This window comes from Brachyhypopomus gauderio, unplaced genomic scaffold, assembly GCF_052324685.1.
Source record: "Brachyhypopomus gauderio isolate BG-103 unplaced genomic scaffold, BGAUD_0.2 sc65, whole genome shotgun sequence".
Classification (NCBI taxonomy): domain Eukaryota; kingdom Metazoa; phylum Chordata; class Actinopteri; order Gymnotiformes; family Hypopomidae; genus Brachyhypopomus; species Brachyhypopomus gauderio.
In genome coordinates, this window is record NW_027506886.1 from 753,887 (window position 1) to 778,307 (window position 24,421).

The 24,421-nt window shown below is 43.8% G+C and overlaps 2 protein-coding genes across 13 annotated transcripts; one reads left to right on the forward strand and one right to left on the reverse strand.

The window, feature by feature from the left end:
* Positions 1 to 604: 604 nt before the first annotated feature.
* Positions 605 to 18,100, reverse strand: LOC143490303 (glycerol-3-phosphate acyltransferase 4-like). 11 transcript variants are annotated; one of them, XM_076988966.1, is made up of 16 exons: positions 17,957 to 18,100; positions 17,479 to 17,688; positions 17,250 to 17,362; positions 16,754 to 16,840; positions 16,244 to 16,441; positions 11,950 to 12,019; positions 11,215 to 11,548; positions 9,835 to 9,909; positions 9,577 to 9,666; positions 7,300 to 7,393; positions 6,136 to 6,251; positions 6,003 to 6,058; positions 5,787 to 5,872; positions 5,198 to 5,326; positions 3,127 to 3,206; positions 605 to 2,910 (listed from the first exon to the last, which is right to left on the reverse strand). In XM_076988966.1, exons 5-16 carry the CDS (start codon positions 16,409 to 16,411, stop codon positions 2,802 to 2,804), a joined length of 1,407 nt encoding a protein of 468 aa, XP_076845081.1. In that variant the 5' UTR covers positions 16,412 to 16,441; positions 16,754 to 16,840; positions 17,250 to 17,362; positions 17,479 to 17,688; positions 17,957 to 18,100; the 3' UTR covers positions 605 to 2,801. The 11 variants fall into 11 exon arrangements, with proteins under 11 accessions (XP_076845081.1, XP_076845079.1, XP_076845082.1 ...); XM_076988964.1 differs by having other exon boundaries at positions 16,244 to 16,540; XM_076988967.1 differs by lacking the exon at positions 17,250 to 17,362 and having other exon boundaries at positions 17,552 to 17,688.
* On the forward strand, positions 16,997 to 24,120 carry LOC143490305 (C2 calcium-dependent domain-containing protein 4C). Of its 2 annotated transcripts, none has more exons than XM_076988969.1 (2): positions 16,997 to 17,455; positions 22,375 to 24,120. In XM_076988969.1, the coding sequence occupies exon 2, from the start codon at positions 22,401 to 22,403 to the stop codon at positions 23,580 to 23,582; it is 1,182 nt and encodes a 393-aa protein (XP_076845084.1). In that variant the 5' UTR covers positions 16,997 to 17,455; positions 22,375 to 22,400; the 3' UTR covers positions 23,583 to 24,120. The 2 variants fall into 2 exon arrangements, with proteins under 2 accessions (XP_076845084.1, XP_076845083.1); XM_076988968.1 differs by lacking the exon at positions 16,997 to 17,455 and adding an exon at positions 20,613 to 22,173.
* Positions 24,121 to 24,421: the final 301 nt, after the last annotated feature.

A 24,421-nucleotide genomic window follows, 5' to 3' on the forward strand; every position in this document is an offset into this window, starting at 1 on the left:
AAGCATCCATGTTTAAGTCTCAGGTAAATATTTCTCCTGTATTAGCAGTGTGCTTCACTTACACCATCTTTTATAATGACAAAAGAAGTGGGCAAGAAAGATATTTGGCAATACAACATGAACAGGCCTGTCCCTTACCATAATGAAAGCTCTTAGGTCATACAGTTTGGTAGTTAACGAATGAAAGGAAATCTCTGGTAGAATTACTTGGTCATCTCTGCCCAAAACACCCTCGAGTCATATTTCATTCTACACCTGGAAAACGGCCTGTAAAACAGAAAGTAGATAAAGCAAGAGGCAGTGGTGCAAGGACAGGGAGCACACATACTCTTACTAATGCATAATAAAATAATATTAATAATTTTCCAATAATGTAAAAGTACTTCTAAAATGACTAAGGTGCTTTAACATCCCTGTAGTGAACGTGCTGAAACACATCCCTGTACTGAAGTCTAGAATACAACTGTTTTACTGACATGGTTTATATCCTAACATGTCAGGCATGAAACTCATTTCTTGCCAAGTTTTAATTTCGGGTTTTTCCAACTAGGTGAGTCTAGGAAGACTGTGTAGACTGTCTGTGCAGTCTGCCAGTGTAGACTGCCAAATACACGATGCAGTACATGCAATTTTATGTTCATGAACATTTACTAAACATTACACCCATAACATACATTATGTATATATTATGTATATGACATGCATATTAGTAATCGACACATTTACTAATTGCGCTTATGAAACAAATTATGTCCTTAAAAAGATCCATACAAAGTTTTACTTGTTTGACATACACAACAGACTCTAAAAAAATTTAGAACCATTTTACTGATTACTTCGACATGTTTATCCGTATGTGGACATCACACAAGGACAGGTGTTCTTTCTGAGAGTACAGATCCGTCAGATTTACGATCAAAATGCATCATGAGAAATAAAGAATACTTTAGAGAGCTCAGCAGAACTGAAGACAATTACACAGAAACCTGAAGAAACTCTTCAAACATGGTTTGAACTGGACGTAATCCTAACAGCAGCGGCCTCAGATGTCCGTTAGATCCCTCCACACGAAGCTTCCCCGAGATCTTCGTTCTGCCCTCGTCAAATGGCGGAACTCAACAGCAGAGCCGTGTCCGTGTTGTCGAGAGTGCACACCGGAGTACAAGCCATCGAATCGCGTGCGCATGTCCACAGCATTCAACCCCTCTCGGCAAACCCAGGTCGCACCGTATTCAAAGTCGTGCAGAAAGTGTGCGGGGTTTGACACGAGCGATGCAAGAACGACATCTCTAAATCAAGCTGGCCCTGGATGAGACCATGCCATCAGAGGGTATCTGGGCATCTACGTGTTAGCATACTGCTTACAAAGTACACTGACGTCTATGTGACCTCGTCACTTCTCAATCCTAAATACTATTACATGGAGCTACGCTCATAGTGTATACTTTCTTGAAAGTACACCAAAAAGCACTGCTATGCAACAGACTGCTGTGCAGCAAACAGTGCCCACCCTGATGCAGGCACATGTAAACGGTGCATCACTACAGTGGTAACTACAATGGCACAAATGACGCCAGCCATTCTCTGGACGGTGCTGTTTGGATCTCTGTCAACATGAACCTTCAATGCTTCTACAGAAAATCCAAAGTGGGCAGTTGTGGTGGGTTGGCCATTTCCTCAATTATGGTGTGTGTACGTGGCTCCTTGACTTCACCAAACTGTAGAAGAAAGGCCCAGTAAAAGGCAGGGCAGGAAGGGTTTGCCTATACTGTGTGATGGAGGTTATTTCATGGTTTCTGCCATATCATTTGTATTGTAACTCAAAAGGCTTCAGATGTTTTAGGGTGTCAGTAATTTTAGCAGACATTTACTGACCCAAATGAGGCAGTTTACGCTCAAATACAGTACGTTGTCAGGGTCTGCGTATAATAATCTTGAAGTAAATATAAAAGTCATTATTTAGCTTTAAGAATAAAATGTAAACAACACAAACTCATCATATGTAAAAATATTGCTTGAATCCCATCCAGTTATCTGGAGAAAAGACCCTTTGCATCTACAAAGTGGAGAGAAAGTTTTCAAATGGCAACTTTTTTGTAGCCAATATCATCAAGTCTTTCAAATGTCGACGCTAGGGTAATAATGATATAATAACAACAGGATTCTCTGCTCACAGCGATAAATGTGATTTCAGAGCCATCTTTTGCAGTAAAGAAGAAAGCATTTCCATGGCTACATAAGAATAAAAATATAATAAACATCTAATGAAGGTCAAATAAAGAAGATAGATATTGCCAATCACAAGATGGCATAAAAAGAAAAATAAATTGTTAAACAGTGAATAAAACTATTATGTCATTGAGCATTGAGGTTTCATACAACAGCAATGACAGAGATATCTGTAACACCTAAAGCTGATTAAATAAACAAAACGAAATTGTTAATTCACTGAGCAGAAGGAAACAACACAGTGCGTTACTGTTGCCGGGTAACGGTTCTTTTGTCAGACTGACCAACTCTTCCTGACAAAACAAATAACAGGCAGTTTGTCAGAGGAAGCGGTCAGGGAGACCTTGTGAAGCAGTCGTGCTGTCAAACCATTCGAGGGTTCTTCTCTTGTTGTGTGCCAATTCAAAAACAACAAAGTATGGTGGTAGGTACGTGAGCAGGACACGACTGAAATTCGACCCGTCGTTGGGTCGCAGCCGTGGAAACGAGACCTTTTTCTCAGCGGAGCGACACACTGTGGTCCCATTGCGGTGGCTTGTGTGGTGTTTCACACCGAGCGTGCGCCGATGTCCTCAGGAGCGGCCGCGGTCCTCGTGCGTTCCCACCAGGATCTTGCTGTATAACTTCTGCTGCTCCTCCTTGAAGGTGTCCTTCACCTTGCTCCTCTTCAAGCCGCCGTCCCTACAGACGCGCCGAGAACAACGACAGGAATCTAAAACATAATCCGAAATGTGCAAAAAAGCAGAAACACCAAAAATCTACGCAGCATCCGTGCGTGCCAAGAAACTACGGCTTCAGAAAGGGGCGGGTTTATGTTTCACACGTTGGAACAGTTGGGTGTTAAAACACCCAACGCCACCCCCCTCATGCGAGGACACTGGGTAAGCACTCACTCACCACAGCAGGTCGACCAGGCCGCCCTGCCTAGCGATGGCTGCCTTCACCCTGTTGGCAAACTGGACGGCGTCCTCCCCTTCCTGTTAGGGCGAAGGCAGAAGGAGGGTGTCAAACTTTAAGGACATTTACGGCGGGAGGTTCCGGGTGTTTAGGCTCCGCCAGAGCTGTTGTTTGACCGTTCGAGACAAGAGAGACGTCTTCCAGCTGCTTTGCCGCTGCACCACGATCTGCACTCCATGAACTCTGGGTTGGATTGAGAGTGTCTGACATGATTTTCCTGTTATTACCAGATTTTCAGTGGGGTGGCTGGGGGTGTTAAGTATCACAGTGTTATCACTATTTATTTGTTGTGTTAATCACAGTTTACTAGATAATACTTATTAAAGAGGAATGTAGCTAGTTAGATTTCAACAACAGCAGCTAGTCAGGCAGCAAGTGAACGAATCTGGCTCATCTCAGCAAAACCAGAACATCTACAGTTTCATAAAAGGAAAAGAAAAATCACCCTGGACAGCATCAGAACAGCAATGGCGTATTATCGTTTCATGAAACGTGGCTTGTGAGGGTGGCTTCCCACACTTGGCACATCTCGAGAGTCCTAACGGGAGAGCAGCCTACAGAAGAGGCTTCTTCTCCAGCTTCTACCACGCTTCAGTGGTTCTCTATAGGTTCTCACGCCCTCCTAGCACACCAATAATCCGCCAACACTGGAAGCTCTGGAGCTCTCAAACCCATTCTGGTCCAAGTGGGAAGCTCAAATGTGTCCACCAGTTTGGCCGACATCGTCTTTTGTTATCTTTGAGAGGTGGAGCTCTGATTTGACGACTCGTTCGGAAAAGGAGAGGCATTCTGCATGCAAAGTGCCCCCTCCCCTCCCATCTGTGGTGGTGGGGGAAGACGGGCATCTGGCCAGGTTATTGGTGGGAAAGATCTCTAAATCTGTACTCTCAGAAGGGGGAATTATAATAGATATCCATGGGGTGCAGTCAATTTCATCCTTGCTCTCAATCACTGGTTTAAGTGACTACGTTTGTATGGCAAATTTTAAATGGATTAATATGTTTTCATGACAATATCACCACGTCAATATGTTGAACTGTGTACGAGAAATGGCCAGAGCTGCATTATTTTTTGCACTTACAAGCAAAGAAGAGTTCAAGCTTCTGGGTTTTAAAAGAAAACTCAGAGAGAAGTTGGATGGCCAGGTTGGGGATTTGGTGTATGGTGTGACTGGCCAGACCGGAGTGATGGGCCAAAGAATAAGCATAAAGTTAAAATGGTCTTCAGCAACCAGTCAGGAGTCCGTGGAGGTCTCTGAGGACATGGTCAAAGATCTGTGGTTAGCGAAACTCAACAGAACATCTCACAAGCTTCAACAGATGCATTTTACTGGAGGTCAAAAGAGTCCATCAGCAGTCTGTCCTGAAACTCCAGGGAAGGCGGCCAAGCTGATCCTTCAGCATCACACACAATCTGTACCAATGCCTCTTAGTGAGGACATTCTTATCGGTTGAAAGCAGGTCTATAGGTTTTTTCGACTAACCATAATCTTGCACTCTGGTACCCATGTACCCAAGTTCCATACTGTTTGTTCGACAAATCTGTCAACATCTGGAGTCAGTTACACATTCACAATGCCTACAGCACTTTTAAAGTGAAAATCTTTAAGCACTCCAAGGTTAGACCCGAGTGGTTCAACACAACTGACATCCCTGCGAGAACTGCAAATACATCAGACATTGATTTATATCTGCTTCGATTTATTTTTAGATAGCATGTGCCTTTAATTCATTCTTAGAGGGGTCATAATGGTCGGGATTTTCAATTTCAATTTCATTGAAAGCTTAACATTGGACATGTGCACAGACCTGCACGTATGCATGTGCACAGACCTGCACCTGTGGACTTCGGATTGGAGGACTCCACAAGGCAAAGGCCACACAAGTAATGTTACATCTCCACCATCGCAGGAAGCAGGCATATTCAGACAAGACGCTGCTTCCTCCCTGAAATGTACCATCACAACTGAACCATGGAACGTGTGTTTGTGTGTGTGTGTGTGTGTGTGTACCTGGCGGCTCATAGGGGGCAGGTACCACACGCTGCAGACGATAGCCCAACTGCTCATCATGTGTAGGAGGTAGCTCACCATGCCGAACTTACTGCTGTTCCAGAAGGCATCTCCGAAGCGAGGGTCATACTACACACACACACACAACAAAAACAAACAATGAAATAATCAAAAATACTTTTTGTAGAGTATATACTATACTATTTTTTATAGGCAACATCTTTGAAGCTACACTAAACAACCAATACATGTTTGATTAGTCGTTTAGTGTGAATCTGTGAATGCTGTTGGCCAGGTATTTAGTCAAGATTCATACATATCTCTCTCTCTTCAATGACCTTTCCCCTACAGATCCCTCAGCTCATCTCCCTTCAGCTGCTCTATGCAGGTCACGCCAGGGGCGTTTTCATACATGAACACAAAGTCCAGAACACACCTGGAAGCAACAAGTGACCTATGACCTCAATGCTCTTATTACTACACATTTGGGCTTGCAGATATTGGAACAGGTTTAATGTTTTGCGGAGGAGGGGCCATTCTGTCTGAGGTTTTCGAAGCAGACGGACTCGTATTCCACTTCTCCACCAACCTTGATGGCCACGGGGTAGATGGTGGATGCAATCTCAAAGCTTCCCTTTTTAAACATCATCACAGAGGTGTTGTTGATGCAGGTTCCTAGGTAAAAACAACAAACAAAGCAACCGAATCTCTGAAAAAACTTTATTTTTTCCTCGCAAGATCACAGTACTGTACAGGCTCAACACAGGAACAGTTCTAGCGTCACGGGGGAAGACCTGAGCTTCACCTTCAGGAAAGATGAGGATGGGCAGGTTGTTTCTGTCTTCTACGTGGTCGCTCAACCTGCACAGAAATAGTTTTCATTCTTAAATATATGTGTTTGATCAACATGTGAGAATGCGGTGGGAAGCGCCACATACCTTTTGGCCACCAGGTGGCGGTCTTTGATTTCTGAGCGTTCAAACCAGATGTGTGGGCATGCTTTTACCATGGACCTCTGAATGATTCCCATTAGACCTCCATGGATCTGCCCAACCTGACACACAGCGCACACACAGTCTATGTTCACATTAACCTTATTAACCAAAAATAAATATCTTTGCTGTTTTAGATTTTTAACTAAAAGCTGCATTTTGTTGCTAAAAAGCAAAAAAAAAACAAAATAGCCCATGAGGGACTAAACACACTAGTCCCCACTACATTATGTCCATGTGTGAATATACATGAACAGGTGTATGACAAAGTTTACGTACCCTTGGCCAAATGTTTGTTTTAGATACATAGCCCCTCATAGAAGTGCATTATATTTATTTTACTTGTTTATGTCTGTCTCTATCTATCTATACCCCAATGTTAACAAGCAGGAAATCCTCCACAAGGTGGCAGTATAACAGTGGGGCTTCCTATCAAACATAACACTTTGTGTCCTTCTTTTCCACCATGTAGTGCATACAGACTCCGCACCAACTCAATATCCTAATTCTAATCCCAATGCACATTTACAGTATTTGATAACATAAAAACATTAAATATCAAAATCATCAATGTGGCCTTTATAACTCTTTATGGACCACATACAGTTTGCAACTAGTATTCTCCTTTGGCAATAATCAATATAGTTGACTATACAGGCTGTATTTATGACCTGTAAACAAATAAAATGACAACATATGGCACACAACTGTATGTGTGTGTATGTATATAAAGATGCCCACAGGACTACATACAAAGCAGCTGTATCACTATATTAACAAAGTTGCTAACTCAAGTGAGGCTGCACTAAAACAGCCACAAATGCTTACCTGGAAAAAACAACAAAACGTGTTGATTTGAAATGCATGTTTATATATGCACGCAAAACAGTGACATCTGACAGAAGGGAACACAAGGTGTGATTTTTTTTTTCACTGGCTATGACACTCTCGTTCTGCTAAAAGTAACAGATGTACACATGCATTCACACATGTTAATTCAAACCTCATACCGCAAACACTCTTGACACTGAAGCACAGACCCGGTCATGCAACCAAATTCTCATACACACATCACCCTGGCACGACGAGGAACACACACACAATTCTTACCATAGCATAACAGCCGTCACTGGCTAGGATGATGATGTCGATGGGAGAGGTGTGGTTGGCAACACAGATGCCTCCGTTTTTCGGCTTGTTCTCACTGAGTGACACACACACACACACACACACACACACACACACACACACACACACACACACACACACACACACACACACACACACACACACACACACACACACACACACACACACACACACACACAGGTCAGCGCTCACTGACACCAGAAGCAGGTCAGCGCCTAAGGCACCGTCTGACAAGGTCAGCGCCTAAGGCACCGTCTGACAAGGTCAGCGCCTAAGGCACCGTCTGACAAGGTCAGCGCCTAAGGCACCATTTGACAGTTGTTTACACCCAAGAGAAGGTTCTGAAAAAACTAAAAATCAGTAGATTCTGAAGCTTGGCATCCAAATCAAGTAAATAAGAGTCGAAGAGTTTACTGATTTATTTAGGGAAAAAAAGTCACCAACTCCTTTCGCCCTCTGAAGCATCAACTGCCACACTGTCAAAGCTGACTTGATAAGCTGGCAGCCGACGCTGGATCAGAGCCTTAATCTCAAACTCCATACACACATCTAAATGGTTACAAGAAGCAAAACCTAGCAGAAATGTGCCAGCTAGATCCCAATAGAGCTGAACTGTTTTGGCTCTAAATACATTTCATAACAGAAACATCGTTCATCTGTCTATATTGACTAATATCCTGCCTATTACATGTGCTGTTGGCTATCCTTTATAATGGTTCTTTGGCTAACTTTGCTTGGAAAGCACATGGAAGTGTCCTATGTGAAGCTGAAAGTAAGGTACCAAAACAAATGATTACTGTTCAACAAACCTGTTATATCCCATAATTCATGAACGGTTCATGAAAGCTAGAATGTTGCCATCCATCTTTCTCTGATGTCCTCCTAAGACCTAATGCACTAGTTCCTTCCCTCTGATGTCATGGTTCCCATGGTAATGTTGCCATGTGCTTTTGTTGCCGGTCCTGGCTCTGCCCTCGTCTTGCGTATTGCTAATCTCCGTCCTTTATTGGTCCCAGTAATATTTTGCTTCTGTTCGTTATCCTGTGTATCTACAGCAGTGGTGGATGCTGGTCTTTCAAGGAGGGGAAGCTCAATTTCGGCTTGAGTGATAGAAGTCAGTCTCCAAACACAAGCAGCTACAACAAAAACCACCAGAAATAGAAGCTCGATTTGTCGCTAGTCGTTTTTAACGAAGAAAATGCCGCTAAGAGGATTAAGAAAATCTCCGGTTCAACTCAGAACAGAATGAAAATTAAAAAAATTTACATTAAATGCTCCCGCGGAAGTTTACACCAAAAGATCGCCGATTCGCTCATTTCGCTCGCTCAAAAAGGGATTCGGCCTCAGACAGATCATCCATTCATCATGCAGAAGCTGAGCGTACGGGCCAGCCGAGGCCGACCCACTGCCCCATAGACCCCCAGAGACGCTGAGCGTCCGATGGGCGGGACAAAGCCCAGCATTCATCCAATGGCTCGTCTCGTTTCGCTGCACTCTTTGTATATGTTTGATCACTTATTTTTTGACATTTTAGGGGAAGCTGAGCTTCCCTTGCAGTCTTAAAGCAATCGCCACTGATCTACAGTATATACCCCGTGGTTGGATATCTACACATGTCTTGTCCTGATGTCGCTGTTAATAATTCTGTGTTTGTATTATTAGCTCTGCGGTTTTCTCTATGCCATTTTGTTCCTGTGTTTGTTAAGTTTTGTCTGGACTCCAGATTATGGGCGCGGCCTGTTCCAGGACTTCCTTTATCAGATTTGTGCACAACAAATGTAATCACACCACCTCACATTCACCAGGCCCAGCCAAAACCATGACGCAGCACGTCACGGTCACGGTGTGTAAAGTAACAGTCCACTGACTTTACATAGTGACGATTTAACTCTATAATAAGAGAAATCTGCTATTTCATCACCTACAGATCTGCGATACTGAATGTCCCTCTCCAAAGGAATGTCCTCTGATGCAGCGTCTGGACGCTTCTGGAGGTTTTCCACTGCCTGCTTTAGCAGGAAAACAGGCTACATTTTCAGAGTATGAAACCTTTTAAATTTCCCTTTTTAACATCAAACTATTATCGTCCTTATGTCAGTTACTATAATTACAGCGAGGAGTCCAAGTCTCTTTCTTTTTCCTTTAGCAGCAATTCCACTACTGGTATTGTGAAATGTTAATAATGTTTATGATTCCTCATCTGTGATGTGTAAGCTCATAAAGACTCACTGGCCTCACCTGTGATGATACGTGATGATCGCGGTTAGTGCCCTCACACAAATGCGGGAACACATCAAATGCACTTTCTCACTGAGAAAATTCTTCATCCTACACATGCACAGATGCACAAAAATGTTAGAAATATTGTCATCTAAAGACTTCTTGAGATTGAGGTAATTAACTAAAAAATGACTTTTCAAAATAAAAGTTTCATATATGGGTTTCATATATTAATACATATTAGGAACATTACAACTTTCTGCTTACTGTTCTTACCTCCCATTGGGCAGAAATCCAATTATGGTGGTGAAGACAACCAGCAGGGTGATACCTGTAAAAGCTAGGGTTAACCTGTGAACCACACAAGCAGACAAGCAACAGGACTCAATGAGCAGTTATAATATATCAGTCAGTCAATTGCAAGAAGAAAAAAATATATTTTCTCCTTTTTCTCAGTGACAAAAACAATTATCCTTCATTTAACACATTTCATAATAAGTGTCGATCTTTACTATGAATTTTAAGCAGAATGCTTGAACCAGCTCTAGTCGGTTTCAAAAACGGAATGAATGTGAGATCTGAGACGTGGGTGAACTCTTCCAGGCCTTAACATTCAATTAAGAACACAATACCCAAGTGAAGAACATCTCATTATAAAGAGATTATCAAGCACATTCCCTAGTGCCTCCCCCCCAACCCCCACCTTCAATCAGGCAACGTGAGATACGAGATAAGACCTCTGGCCTGCTCCAAATCCCACAGAAGGGCCCCATATGGCCCAGAGGAGAGGCAGAATTAGCCTGGAGTTAAAACTGATCCATCGCTGCAGGGTTACTGCAGGTCTACTTCCCACTGTCATTTACTGGGTTATACTCCTGTTTCCAGTATGGTGTGGTAGTCTCAGTTAAAGGACGTGGACGCGAGAGTCAAAACAGCATGAAGTATGACTAACCGCATCTATTCACACATAGACAACTACTGGAGACATCACCCTGGACGCACATCTGGTCATTTGGTCTGCTAGCGTGCGGTGAAGTGAGGATGTGTTAAACACATCTGAAGTTATTAGACGCGCTGTTTTTTAGCGGTGGATCCGCGCCGTTAGACCCGCCTTCCGTCAGACACGACAATGAAGCAGAGCAACATTTCTGGCTGCGGGACGTAGGAACGTTTGCCTCAGAGCCAAAGAGAATCTGGGACGAGACGAACTGAGACGAACCGAGATGAACCGAGATTCACCCACGGCAATCAATAAGCTGTTTGGATGGTTGTGAATGTGCACGCACAGGAGAATCCGCACCGACATCCAAGACTCTCGCGTCGATACTCGCTATGTCTCCAATCTCTCTGTGTGATCAAACTTGTGCTTCCAGACCGGCATTAGAATTACTAGAGCGCAGGTGAGATTACAGTGTCGTTTTTAATACGTACCTGGGTGTTTTAAACATCCACAGTGATGCAACAAGGAACCAGAGCGACTTATACCTGCAGCTGCAATTAAAACCACCCCTTTAATAAATCTGTTCTGCCCGGTTAGACGGGAGGATTTACCAGCCAGACCAAGTAAAGGGCTGAGGGACACTTCAGAAACATCCATGTTTTTCATTTCACGATTCGAGAGCGTGTCTGCTGGATCCGTGGGCTAGTAGGACTGACCTGAGGGGCAGCAGGCAGCAGTAGCGGATGACCAGGCCCAGCCCCCACAGGGCTGTCAGCCGCACGCTGATGTGCCTGAAGTGGTAGTTGCTGCGCGTGAGCAGGTTCCACGACTCCAGCTCCTCGGCCGTGAAGCGCTTGGTCACCTCGTCGTCCACGATGCTCTCCACGCCGCGGCGGGAAAAGTAGAAGACGTCCGACACGGCGAACTCCGAGGAGGAAGGGGAGGGGCCATGGACCGTGGGGGAGGAGCTATCCAGGTCCTGGCCACTGCCATTTCGCCGGATCTCTTTAAGCTCCTCCTCTAAAGAGGTTGGCTTTTTGGCTATGATGCCTGAAAAGAAACAGTTAATAATAATAAGTATGGTATAAGTATGGTAAAATACTCACTGTCAATGACATAACATGCAAGTTCTCTTCACAATAAGTCAGCATTTACCCTATGACACACACACAGACACCCCATGACATACACATGAACCCTATGGCAAACACTATCCTACAACACATACACACATATACCCTGTGACACACACTCATATACCCTATGATGAAGACACACACACACACACACCTTATGACACAGACAAACACACACACATATATATACTCTGACAAACACACATATATTCTCTAGGTGGCCAGAGGTGAAGAGTCACACATTCACACGCCATCACAACCCCAACACGTCCACTCGTGAACAGACCCCCACTGAGGCGTACGCAGGCACCTCACCGTTAGTGTTGGGCTTGTACAGGAGGTGCTTCTTCTCTTTGGCACTTCTTTCAATGCGAAGGGTGGCCCACTGCAAAACACAGCAGGCAAGACCATCAATGTCATGAATGTGAGCTGGGGTTTTTTTTGCCCGCTTTCTAACATTGCGACATCAACCTTAAACTTCAAGAACCTGCCAGAACCGGACCCTCATTCTCCACTGTGAAGTGAAACTGAAACTCACAATAGCTACACTGGAAACTTTAACCACAGAGCCCTAACAAAACAGAAGTTACATGCTCTTCACGTTTGGTCCAGAGTAGCTTAACAGCATGAACAGCTGGAGCAAACCAATTAGTTTCAGAATGACTGAAGTTATATGATTTGGTCATATATGGTTATAATGCCACACAAGTCTGCAGTGGCTATAATGCCACACAAGTCTGCAGTGGTTATAATGCCACACAAGTCTGCAGTGGTTATAATGCTACACAAGTCTGCAGTGATTACAATCCTACAAGGTTGTTGTAAATCTACAACGTCCTGCAGAAGCTCATGTTTAGCATAGACATCTAGCAGAGCAACTTCACTAGTTTAAATATAAGGAGTATACCAGTATCAGGAAAAAATGTAGGACTACATAAACATGTGAGAAATGTAGGAGTGCATAAAGACATGCACACACACCCACGCACGCACACGCACACACACATGCACACACACATGCACACACACATGCACACACACATACACACACAACCTACAGCTGGAAAAGTTTTCCAGTAAATTGAGTGGCCTCCAGGGTTTTCTAGGCATGTGGGAGGAAGGCAGTGTATAAGCATATGCCTGCGTGCATGTGCATGTCTGTACATACCTCACACACTGAGTGTTACATAACACGAAGACAACACTGTAGCCCTGGACACGTAAAAATTGCTCTTAAAGCCTTCAGCTTTAAAATAACCCATATGGCAAAGTTATTATTGGCCTGTCCAACAAAACTATGTTAGCAACTACAGCTTTCTTCATCCTAAGCTCGAGTCCCCCCTGAGTCCTGCCATTTGCTTTATGCTCACATTCATTCACAACAGCCACCCGGACATCTGCAGCCCCTCAACCGAGGCTGTCCGAGCCTGAGCTGAAGGCAACACTACATCTCAGTCACAACCCAGGAGACTTTGTAGCGTTCCTGCCCAAGTGCTACAGCACTAGAGTCTTGGGCAACCAACAGAGGGGGTCAGGAGCGATAATACTATTATTTTTTTGTGATGAGAAGAGACATGTAAGAGCATTTAATTTTTATACATTAATTTTCTCACTGGCCACACCTGAAGCTTCGATGCGGCCACCACTGCTTTGCGATCAACGAGAGGCAATTTCTGCATGGCCACGCCCCCTCTGTCAGCTCCGTCACTGGTGTTTACCCACACGTGTTGGAGAACGGTCTGCCATCTTCCTTCCTGGGCCTGGTGACGCTGTGCTTAGTGAATCTAAACCTCTCTCCTCATCTCCTCCTCTCTGCCTCTTGCTTGCCCCAATGGCTGATAAGAGTAATCAATAATATCCCTTATAATAATGTCCCTACTCCTCCACTGTATCAATGACTTTTCGCACCTTGTTTATCGATGCCATCTTAATAATCAACCTTTTTAATGAGACTTCAATCAGCTGCAGTGACATTTTGTTATGGCTTGTTATATACAGCCTAATGATACAATGATACAATAGATAACGAGGTCAGAGGCGTGAAATCAGACAATAGCTAATTCATATGCACAACTACCAACAACTTGACAAGGCTGTGAATTATTTAAAGTTACGGTAGTTCACACTCTGTTCCAGTCTGTCAAAGTGACAGATGGCCTTCAGATTCTTTCATCACTGTTAAAAATAATCGATGACAGAAGAAATATTTAGTCAGTGTGACCTCAGGGCAGAAGAGAGTGAAAGTGCTCAATCTGGCAGATCTGCTCCTCACTTCCATCCTCCTCCCTCAACTGCAGTGTCTGACACTACAGTCCTAAGGTTGTGTGGAAGTGGCCCCCTGCCCACCTACAGATCACCAACCAACGGAGCAGGACGGAAGGGGAGCGCACGCATCAGCATAGCGATCTGGAGTGTGTGTGTGTGTGTGTGTGTGTGTGTGTGTGTACTTGCATGTGAGTGAGAGGTACACTTGAGTAACACTAGAACTAAATGATCAACAGCTGCAGGGAAGAAACGCCCATCTTCCCTATTCCTGCTCTACTCAAGTAACATCTTGTTCCCTTTTTTGCGCTCGCTCTCTCTCTCTCTCTCTCTCTCTCTCTCTCTCAGTTCTATCTCAGTTCTGTCTCTCACTCTCGGACACTGTTACCAGTAAGATCTTAGAAGGTATCTCATAATAAATTTAATAAATAAAAATAAACAATAACATTAATGTTATATTTACATTTCAGAAACCCAAGGTCACTTTACAATGTAACAACATTTAAAGACAAAAATAGTGTTGAAAGATGAAGGAGGAGCACCAGAAGATAGGGGTGGAGGACTCTACTGAAAGATCTGACACATGGTGGCACCACCCATAGTTCAGTGTCAGCAGACAGGTGGAGGATATGAAAGAAGAAATGGGGGGGGAGGGGGTTTGATAGGGATGAAGGAGCCTTCTAATAACAGACGCACTTTGCCCAATGGCCCACTTCGCTTTAAAGGTAGCGAAAAGTTGAGGTTTGAATAAACTGAAGTGTGTTAATGGTGTTAGCTTGAAAACCAACACAAAGGGAGTTATAATAATCAATGCGAGAAAATATGAAGTTAGGAACCATAATTTCTGCCTCACTGAGTAATGGCCAGGGACGTGCCATGTTATGAACATGGGAAAAAGCGTAGTGAGTTAATCATGCCTGTCTCTACTGTGGGTGAGGAATCGAGCTGTATGCCAAAACTCCTACCAATGAATGTGGGCCTCTGTCTATTAGACATTTCAGAACCAGGTTTTTAGGGCTCAACTAACAATACCTCATTTAATTATATAATTTTGTTCATCCAGACTTTTCATTTACGGATGCCTGCTATTAGGGACTGGGGAGGAAAGTCCCTAACGTATGTCTAAATATCATTGGCACAGCAGTGGGAATTTAGATCCAAGGCTATGAATAATCTGACCAATTAGTATCATGTAAATAATGAAAAATAGTGAACCAAAAGTAGACCCTTGAGGAACCCCTTAAAGTGGGTGATCTATGTTAACCAACAGTAACATTGTTAATGAGGCTATTCTAAACCTAATGGTATTCCTGATATGCCAGTGAAAGACATATGAGAGAGAAGCACATATTATATTTACTGTAGCACTTAGATCAAGAAATAATTTGCCAATAATGACAATTTTTTATTTATTCTCTTCAGGTTCGTATTGCAATTATGGCCAATAATTACAACAGTTAGAGGAAAAATGCCAATAACTGCTGCTGTTATGAGGGCCGTGGGGACAGGTTTGGATGACAGATAGGTACGGATTAAGTGGGCAAAATCCTGCGGATTAAATGGACAAAAATGGAGGTCAGACAGGGTTAGGGTTAGAGTTAGGATTAGAGTTAGGGTTCCTGCAAACTCTGCCATCACCAATTAAATGGATCTCTTCATGCCACGTTGGAACAGAGCAGAGAAAGCGATAACGTTCGTCCACTTCTCTTGTGTCCAGTTCTCACTATGCCTCTAGGACTTGATGCGGGGGTCTTGACCTCTTGTACCAGGCAACCATTTGGAAATTCATGAGCTGCTACCTTTTAGCAACAGATGTGAAAGGGCCACGTGTGGTTTAGGTCAGACTAAAGTCACACTACTCCTAAACCACAGCATGCTGGAGACATGTTACTGCTGCTATAACTATTACCTGCTGCTAGATAATGATGAGTTGGGGCTGGGCTAGGCTGATGGGACTGGCAGTTACAGTATTTGGCAGGAACTCTTGTCCAGATTTGCAAGTTTACTGGTATGATGGGATGTGCACCTCCTGGAAATCAAACCCACAACCTAGGTGCTGCTAGCTCGTCTGCTCTACCTGCCTTACCAGGTGAGCTAATACTGCAGTTGCTTTAACTGTCAACAGGTGTGTCACCGAGTCTCACACACAACCCCCATCCAAGATGAGCGAGGTTTGCTGTGTGCCACAAACAAAATACAGCCTCGGCCAAACCTGTGGACACTCACGCGGAACCACCACAAAAAATGAGAATGAAGTCTGAAAGCCAAGACAAAGACTGTCTGCGAAAACAAACCCAACCCCCCAACCCCCAGCCCCGGCCCAACATGGGAGAACATGGGAGCTTACCTCGAACACCTTGAGCAGGACTTTCATGTAGAGGGTGCGGATGCCGAAGGAGAGGCCGAAGATGGCCGGCACGACGATGAAGACGAGGAGCAGCGTGAACCACACAGTGAAGGAGACGCCCAGCAGCATGTACAGCAGGCTGTCGAAAGGGGACCCCAACAGGCCCATCTTTGCACGCCGAGGCCCACAGGGCTTCTTCTGGAGAGGCAACAGGGAGGATGGGCAGCGCAGAGACCGTTTAGGGCCCAGGTATTCTGACCATGATTGGGGACGCGTCCAAAATGAGGCACTTCATGTCTGGGAATTATAATTTATAATTTTGGTAGAGGACTTTTATTTTGCCAAAGCTTTTTAGTTTCTCCTGTAACTGGAAATGGCCTCCGATCTTCACAAGGGCTTTTATTTCTTCTAAGCATTCAGAGATTTAGCAGATGCTTTGCTCTGACTCCATTAAACTTAACTCTTATCATAATATATTAGATGTTAAAGAAATTTGATAATACATCTCACATCTTGTCAGATGGCTACTGCAATGACACCAAGTACAACTTCTCATTCGGTCCTTTTATCCAGTGCAAGCGTCTGAAATGCTGAGACCTAGAATGACACAAAATAGCTATTTTTACAACTCATAAAAGTAACCATATATACAACATGCAATTTGAGTACATTACTGCACTTAAATAACAAACCAAATATTCAACATTTTAAATGATACTATATCTCCTGCTGACAACAGGTTGCTTTAGAACAGACTCAAGCACAGCGGGATGATGTCTCCATTACACACCTACTAAACCTGCAACTTAACTGATGAGTTTGTGGAGGGACGTCACTGATCTGAGCTGGGTTCTTGCACTAGACACCTCCGATACTTACGTCCCAAGCATCGAGATATTTGCTGAATTTTCTTTAAAACTACAATGCTCGGCGAAGACGAACAAGGAGGCATTTGAGCGAGCAGCCTCCTACGAGAACAGTGGTGGGAGATTACCGCGCTGCTTACATGACTACGGCATTGATAAGGCGGGAGACGTTCATGCAAAAGAGCTGGCAGTCCCTGCACAGCGCCACAGCACGCGCATTGTTGGGAGACCCAGCAAACAGCTCGGGTGATCACTGCTCAGAAAAAAACACCAGACAAGCATGTGTTGTCCACTAAGAATATTGTATTGTAACACGGTAGCTTTCTGGTCGTTGGACAATATTCTGGTAAGTAATATTGTTCTACTCACTCCACAAATGTTATAGCTACACAGCCTGAATATGCACAGACTGTGAGGTCTGTATAGTGGTCTGGCTACACACACTGGTCTGGTCGGAGTTGTGACAGGAGCTTTCGGGGAAATCGCGTTGCTGGGGAAGCGCGAGCACTTCTCGGTACTGCCTCGCGCGCCGGAGCCGATCGCGAATAACTGTCACTGACGTCGCGCCGTTACATTTACCTAGATAACCAAAGAAGTACAGTTTATTTAGAGGTACATTCACTGTGTCTAGGCAACGTTTTCTTTAAAGCTGTATAATTTTTGTTATATAAAAAACGTTTTCAAGCTATCAAAATTACCGTTATAACGTCGCGAGGCCTATAAGAATTTAACGTTAAACATAATAATAAAAACAGCTAGCTAAAAATGCGATAGTTACTAGCTAACTGCCTATATAGCTCATCCGTCGCGGTATTTTGGTGGTGGAATTGGGTATGTGGCTACTTACCCGGCGTTTTAAACAAAGATGACTACCGCGTCAAACGGCTGTGCCCATCTACGTCCACACCGCGCTACGATCTTCCCACCCGGTACACGACCGAGGGGGAAGCGCGCGACTTCGCCGACGTCCTTTTGGCGCGGCTACGCATTCTTCTGACGTCAAATCTTCGGTTCATATAAGAATCAGTGCGCTGTCGCCCTCTAGTGGCCAAGTATCGCCTAGAAGCTTTAAGCGTCCGATTACGCCGAACATTTCCTGTGCACAGCATATTGTACAAAACATTGTAAATGCTTAATTCGCCACAGTACGAAGGTAAAAAGAAAACAATTACAACTTTTTTTTACTTTGGTAGTGAAGCATGCAGCGATACTGGTATTCAATGACTGAGTTGTGTATTGTCCTCCAAATCTGATTTGTATTTTCACTCACTATCGTTACTTTGTGTCTACGGTAGTGTAAATATCTAGTGACCGTAGACAGTTACGCGTTGCGATTGTACCAGATCAGTGTTGCCAGATGAGAAATGTAGGAAACTATGAAAAATGAGAGAAATGCTGAAAGCATATTACAACGATTTACACATGCACGGTACATAGGCCGACATCACACTCTTATCACATTTTTTGACAAATGTAGCCTGCTCTGTAGGGTGGCATTTCAATTTAATAAAAAATGCTGAATGTCTATCAGTGTCTGTAACTTTCACATTTTGTGTTTAACGACACGTGCATAGATACATATTGTGCGACGCAAGATATCCTACGGTCTACGCACTGTAATACAAAAAATCTGTAGATTGCTGAACAAAATATGAACCCGGTTATAACTCAAATGAGCACCTCGTTATTCTGGTGTAGGCGTATTACTGAACACAATCAAAGTATATTTACAGTATCAGTAATATAAAGCCTTGTTTCGCTGAATAACTTGAAGTGTAAGTACAAATCTGTCCAGAAGATGGTGCTCATGTTTTGATATATTGCTGGGAGATCATAATGGATTTTACTAGCCTAGCCACTAGGGTGCACACACCAGTATATTTTAGTGCCGGTCCCAAGCCAGGATAAATAGGGAGGGTTGCGTCAGGAAGGGCATCCGGTGTAAAAACTGCGCCAAATCAAATGATGATCATAAATAGAAATTCCAAACCGGGTTAACAATGACCGCCACTGGTGCTATTGTCCAACAGGGCATTAGAGGAAATTGGACTACTGTTGGGACAAGGAGGAGGAGGAGAGGGGGGAAGAGGGTTCTGAAGCTGAAGGAGAGGAGGCAGAGCAGGAAGGTGGAGGTTAGAGTTGGTACATTGAATGTGGGCTCTATGACAGGTAAAGGGAGAGAGCTAGCTGATGCAATGGAGAGGAGGAAGATAGATATACTGTGTGTACAGGAGACCAAGTGGAAGGGGAGCAAGGCTAGGAGCATATGGGGTGGCTTCAAACTCTTCTATCATGGTGTAGACAGGAAGAGAAATGGAGTAGGGGTAATCCTGAAGGATGAGTTTAGTAAGAGTGTAGTGGAGGTAAAGAGAGTAAGTGACAGGGTGATCTGTGTAAAGTTAGAGATTGATGGGGTGATGATGAATGTCATCAGTGCTTATGCTCCTCAGGTAGGTTGTGATGTGGAGGAGAAAGAAGAATTCTGGAGAGAGTTAGATGAAGTTGTTTTGCAGGTTTCTAAAGAAGAGAGAGTGGTTATTGGAGCAGATTTAAATGGACATGTTGGTGGAGGGAACAGTGGTGATGAGGAGGTGTTGGGTAGATATGGTGTTAAGGAAAGGAATATGGAAGGACAAATGGTGGTAGATTTTGCTAAAAGGATAACGATGGCTGAAGTTAACACTTACTTTAAGAAAAAGGAAGAGCACAGGGTGTGGAAAGATGCACAAAGGTCAACTATATCCTCTGTAGGAGACAAACCTGAAAGAGGTTAATGATTGCAAGGTGTTACCAGGGGAGAGTGTAGCTGAACAGCATAGGATGGTGATATGTAGGATGGTTTTGGAGGTGAAGAAGAGGAAGAGAGTGAGAGTGGAACCTAAGATCAGGTGGTGGAAGTTAAAGGATGAGGACTGTGGTGTAAAATTCAGGGATGAGGTGAGGCAGGTACTGGGTAACGGTGGTGGTGTTCTGGATACCTGGGATGAGACTTCAAATGCAGTGAGGGATCTGGCTAGGAAGGTACTTGGTGTGACCTCAGGACAGAGGAAGATAGACAAGGAGTCGTGGTGGTGGAATGAGGAAGTTCAAGAAAGTTTGAGAGGAAAGCAGTTGCAAGATGAAGAAAGTAGACAGAGGTACAAGGAGACGTGTCGTAAGGCAAAGAGAGCAGTGACAGAAGCTAAAGAGAAGGCATATAGCAAGCTGTATGAGAAGTTGGACACTAAGGAAGGGGAAAGGATCTGTGCAGATTGGCCAGACATTTTACTGTCTTAATTTTAGGCCTATATTGATTTACTAATTGCAAAATATATGCAACAAGGCAGACAGTGGAGGGTAAACAGAAGTTAACTGAAGGACATGACTGTATATATTGGATATGAACTATATCAGTTGGCTGCGTGACTTTTTTCTATTGAAAACTCACATTTAGTGAATGTTACAAATAAAAGTCAAATTTCATTCAACATGTGCTTGTAACACATGCCCCCCCCCCCCCCCCCCCCCCCCCCCCCAAAGGTTGGGGAAGTCATGCGAGTGAAAAGCATGTGACTGAAAACAGTGGACTTCTTCAAAAATTACTGCCTGGAGACTTGGTGTTGTTTGACTGTGGGTATGACATCAGGGACAGTGTTGGACTAATGTTTGCAGAAGTAAAAATCATACTAAGCGTATACTAAGTGAGGCTTAGAAATGATCAGAAATTAGTTTATTAGAGGATGAGCACATGTAGCATGTTTTGAAGATAAAGTTAGAGAAGCGAGATTGAGATGGTTTGGACATGTACAGAGGAGGGAGGAGAGGTATATTGGTAGGAGGGTCTTGAGGATGGAACTTCCAGGCAAGAGGAGAGGTAGACCTAAGAGGAGGTTTATGGATGCAGTGGTAGAGGATATGAGAGTGGCTGGTGTGTCAGTGGAGGACACTCAGGACAGGGCCACATGGAGGAGTTTGATCCGCTGTGGCAACCCCTAAACTGGAATTGCCGAAAGAAGAAGAAGAAGAAGTGACTAAATGCATGTTTGTCATATTATGTATATTAAGATGCTCAGTCAGTTTGTCCATTGAAGTAAATATGTACACTATGCAGCTGTAACAATCCGCTAACAGAAACATTTACATCTACATTTACATTTACATTCCATTATCCTGTGGTTTAGAGTAATTAACGAATGAATCATTCCAAAAAAAATGTACAGTGATGACAAATGTTTGTTTACGACTTGACTTTACCCTTGACTTAAACTTAACCCTAGTCCTACCAGAATTTACCAGAAGTAGCCCCCCTATACTTAGCCTAAGGTCGTGTTAAACTCTGTGTAATTAATGATAGGCTTTACATAAGGTTCATGCAATGTTTATAGTACCATCAAAATTCATGTCAGCCTTACACCACAAGTGAACCACGACATTTTCCCCCTGTGTCTACTGTTCACTTCCTGATTTCAACACTGTTTTGCCTGAACATAATGGATGGACCCAACCAAAATATGCAATTATACCAGATTCACTCATCTTTTATCTAAATAATCCCTCCAATAATTATTCTGTGTTTACATTTTGATGTGACATGAAACTAGTTTCTTCTACCTTGCTAATTATTGTTCCAAGCAATAACCAATAAAATTGAACTCAGATTAGCATCAAATCTCATATATGAGGCCCAGCAGGAGGTACATGTGGTCAGCCTCTGACATTTTGCTCTTTGAAACTCTTTGGATGAGGTCATTGCTGGCCTTTGAAAAGGAGAGTCAAAGAGATAAATGGTCAAACCATTTTTGATATGGTTCTGCCATGCCTGACTGATATGAGACCAGGTGTACCGTTTTCTCATGATGGTCCAGGTTATGAATGTAGAAGGAGAAACTGATTTCAGACCGGTTCATAGGGCACTTAGATCAAAGCAAGCAGATGATCTGTGGGGGCAGGAATATGTGTGATTGACAGGAAACACTGGGGGAGACAGGGCTGCTAGAACATAAATACCAGTGCAGTTACCCAATGACGCACACTGCTTTTCCTGCGAGGAGAATCTCCACTTACTCTTAGGAAACCTTCAAAAAGGTAAATCGCTTCTCAAAATCCTCACTCTACATAATGTATGTACAGTTTATAGTGGTATATTGTTGTGTGAAATAACAGCATTTGAACTGGTATGAAGATGTTCTAGAAAATGATGGCAATTCTTTAAATTGTGTATGTTTTGTTGTTGTTGTTGTTGTTGTTGTTATCTCTAAGAATTTCATTATTTTGTTTTCATGCCAGGTCCTGTTTGGGTCTTAGCGGGCATAATGTGGATCCTTAGGAAAATCCAAGAGACTGCCGAGAGCCTCCCAGGAGATCTCAGCCAGCTGGTCAGCAGGAACTCAGAGGAGATCTCTGCGAAGGCGAATCTGCTTCACAAGCTGCACAGCAATGTCCTGACGCCGGAGAAAATCCCAGATTTTTTCCTGCCTCCCCGTCTGAGCAGACGCTCTCTAGTGGCCGCAGAAGGAATTGTTCCAAAATGCCTTGGTGGAAAGGGGCCCATCTGTGACCGGCCCTCTCCATCAAAACCTAACCTGACCCCAGCCATGAAAACGGATAAGAACAGGGGCGTTACGGTGGACCCTAGGGGCCGAGCAAAGCCCCATCCATTTTCACTGAAATGTTACGAATCTGGTCTGTTCGAAAGCCCGAACACACGACGCAAGGAGTCTTTGTTTCATTCGACCTTCACCAGCTACAAGCTGGAAAGGATGGCCACTTCGATGGCACCAAAACTGGCCTCCATGGCACGGCTGAAGGTGGGCAGCGTAGACAGTGAGACACTGTCTTCAGCTGAGTCTTCACCTCACAGCTCACCACCTCCCTCCTGGCCAATCAGGCGCAAACATGAAGATACTGTTTCACAATCTCTCTTGCCGTCAAAGGAATTTCTTAATAGGGATATCCCAGTGAACTCAAACAAACCAAACCACATAGCATGGTCTATGATTACGAAAACTGAAAAAACGGGTGTAACAGGCCACCAACCTAACCACTCCACCTTAGCCCCGCCCCTCCAGTTCCCATTGGACATGCTGCACTGCCAGGAGAGACTTCACAGTGAGCACATACTGCTTCTGCCACACGGGGGTCGCGTTCGGATATCCGCCTCCCACTCCAGCCACGCGGGAGGTCCAGCCACGATCCGCGTCCGGGTCGTCTCCGTGGAGGGCCTGCGCGATGCCGGCGACCCTCGACCCCTGCACTGCGGCCTGACCTTGAGCCTGACCCCAGGGAAACTGCAGAGACAGCAGAGCGCCACCATCAAGAACTGCCGTGATCCTGTGTTCAACGAGGACTTCTTCTTCACGGATCCCGAGGCCAGGGAAGACGGGTTACGAGAGATGGCTCTCAGAGTGAAAGTACTAGATAAGTCATCTGGCATGGGTAGAGCAGTAGTGCTGGGTGTTGTTGTAAAACCACTCTCACAACTTCTACCACTATGAAGACAACACCGTGGTCTGTGAAGTATGTTTCAGTATTATTTTAATTGGAAACGTTTAACTCATTCATTTCCAGCTTGTACAACATCATCAAGCACACTTACTTGAGCAAAGAATTGTATATTTACTAAATGACATCACGTAACCTGTTAAATTTTGTATTTTCGTTGTAATGGAATAGAAGCATAATAGTTTAAAGGAAAGGTTGTTTTCTTGCTCCCCTGTAAAATTATGTGGTAAAAATACAGAAAGAGATATGTCAAGGGAATAAAACTAACATCCATAGAATTTACCATGAAAATGTGTTATTTTCTTATGTAGTTTTATTTTGTTATTGTCTTATTTACTGTTTAAAAAACTTTAACCCACATTTTGAGCTTCCCTGCATACAAAGTAAATTAGAAAATCTTTTTACTCATAAATATGTATTTTTGTTTACATTTTTTATACCTGTAAATTTAATTTAAGTAAAAATATATACACCATTGAAGTCAACACAAGAATGCAAGGATCAGCTTTCTGTGTTCAGTGGGATGCTCAAAGACAGTAGGAAAACCATAAATCTGAAATAAAATGATTTAATAAGTTAGTCTGAATCTGTTTAATAGATAACATAAACAATAGGCTCACTCTGGCCCAACAGATTCTCTCTCTCTCCCGCTCCCTCTCTCTCTCCCTCTATCTCTTTCTCTCTCTCTATCTCTCTCTCTCTCTCTCTCTCTCTCTCTCTCTCTCATGCTCTCACACACTCACACACACACACACACACACACACACACACACACTAGCATCTCTGCAGGAGGCTGTGCACGTTTTCCACGGCAGCACTGAGCAAGAATGAA

Excerpts from the sequence above, each read along its gene's own strand:
- LOC143490303 (XM_076988960.1), bottom strand. The coding sequence starts at position 16,411 with ATGGGCCTGTTGGGGTCCCCTTTCGACAGCCTGCTGTACATGCTGCTG. Across the intron at positions 9,667-9,834 it reads GGATTTCTGCCCAATGGGAG|GATGAAGAATTTTCTCAGTG; the intron begins GTAAGAACAGTA and ends GTGCATGTGTAG. Across the intron at positions 2,911-3,126 it reads GGCCTGGTCGACCTGCTGTG|GGACGGCGGCTTGAAGAGGA; the intron begins GTGAGTGAGTGC and ends GCGCGTCTGTAG.
- LOC143490305 (XM_076988969.1), top strand. The coding sequence starts at position 22,401 with ATGTGGATCCTTAGGAAAATCCAAGAGACTGCCGAGAGCCTCCCAGGA.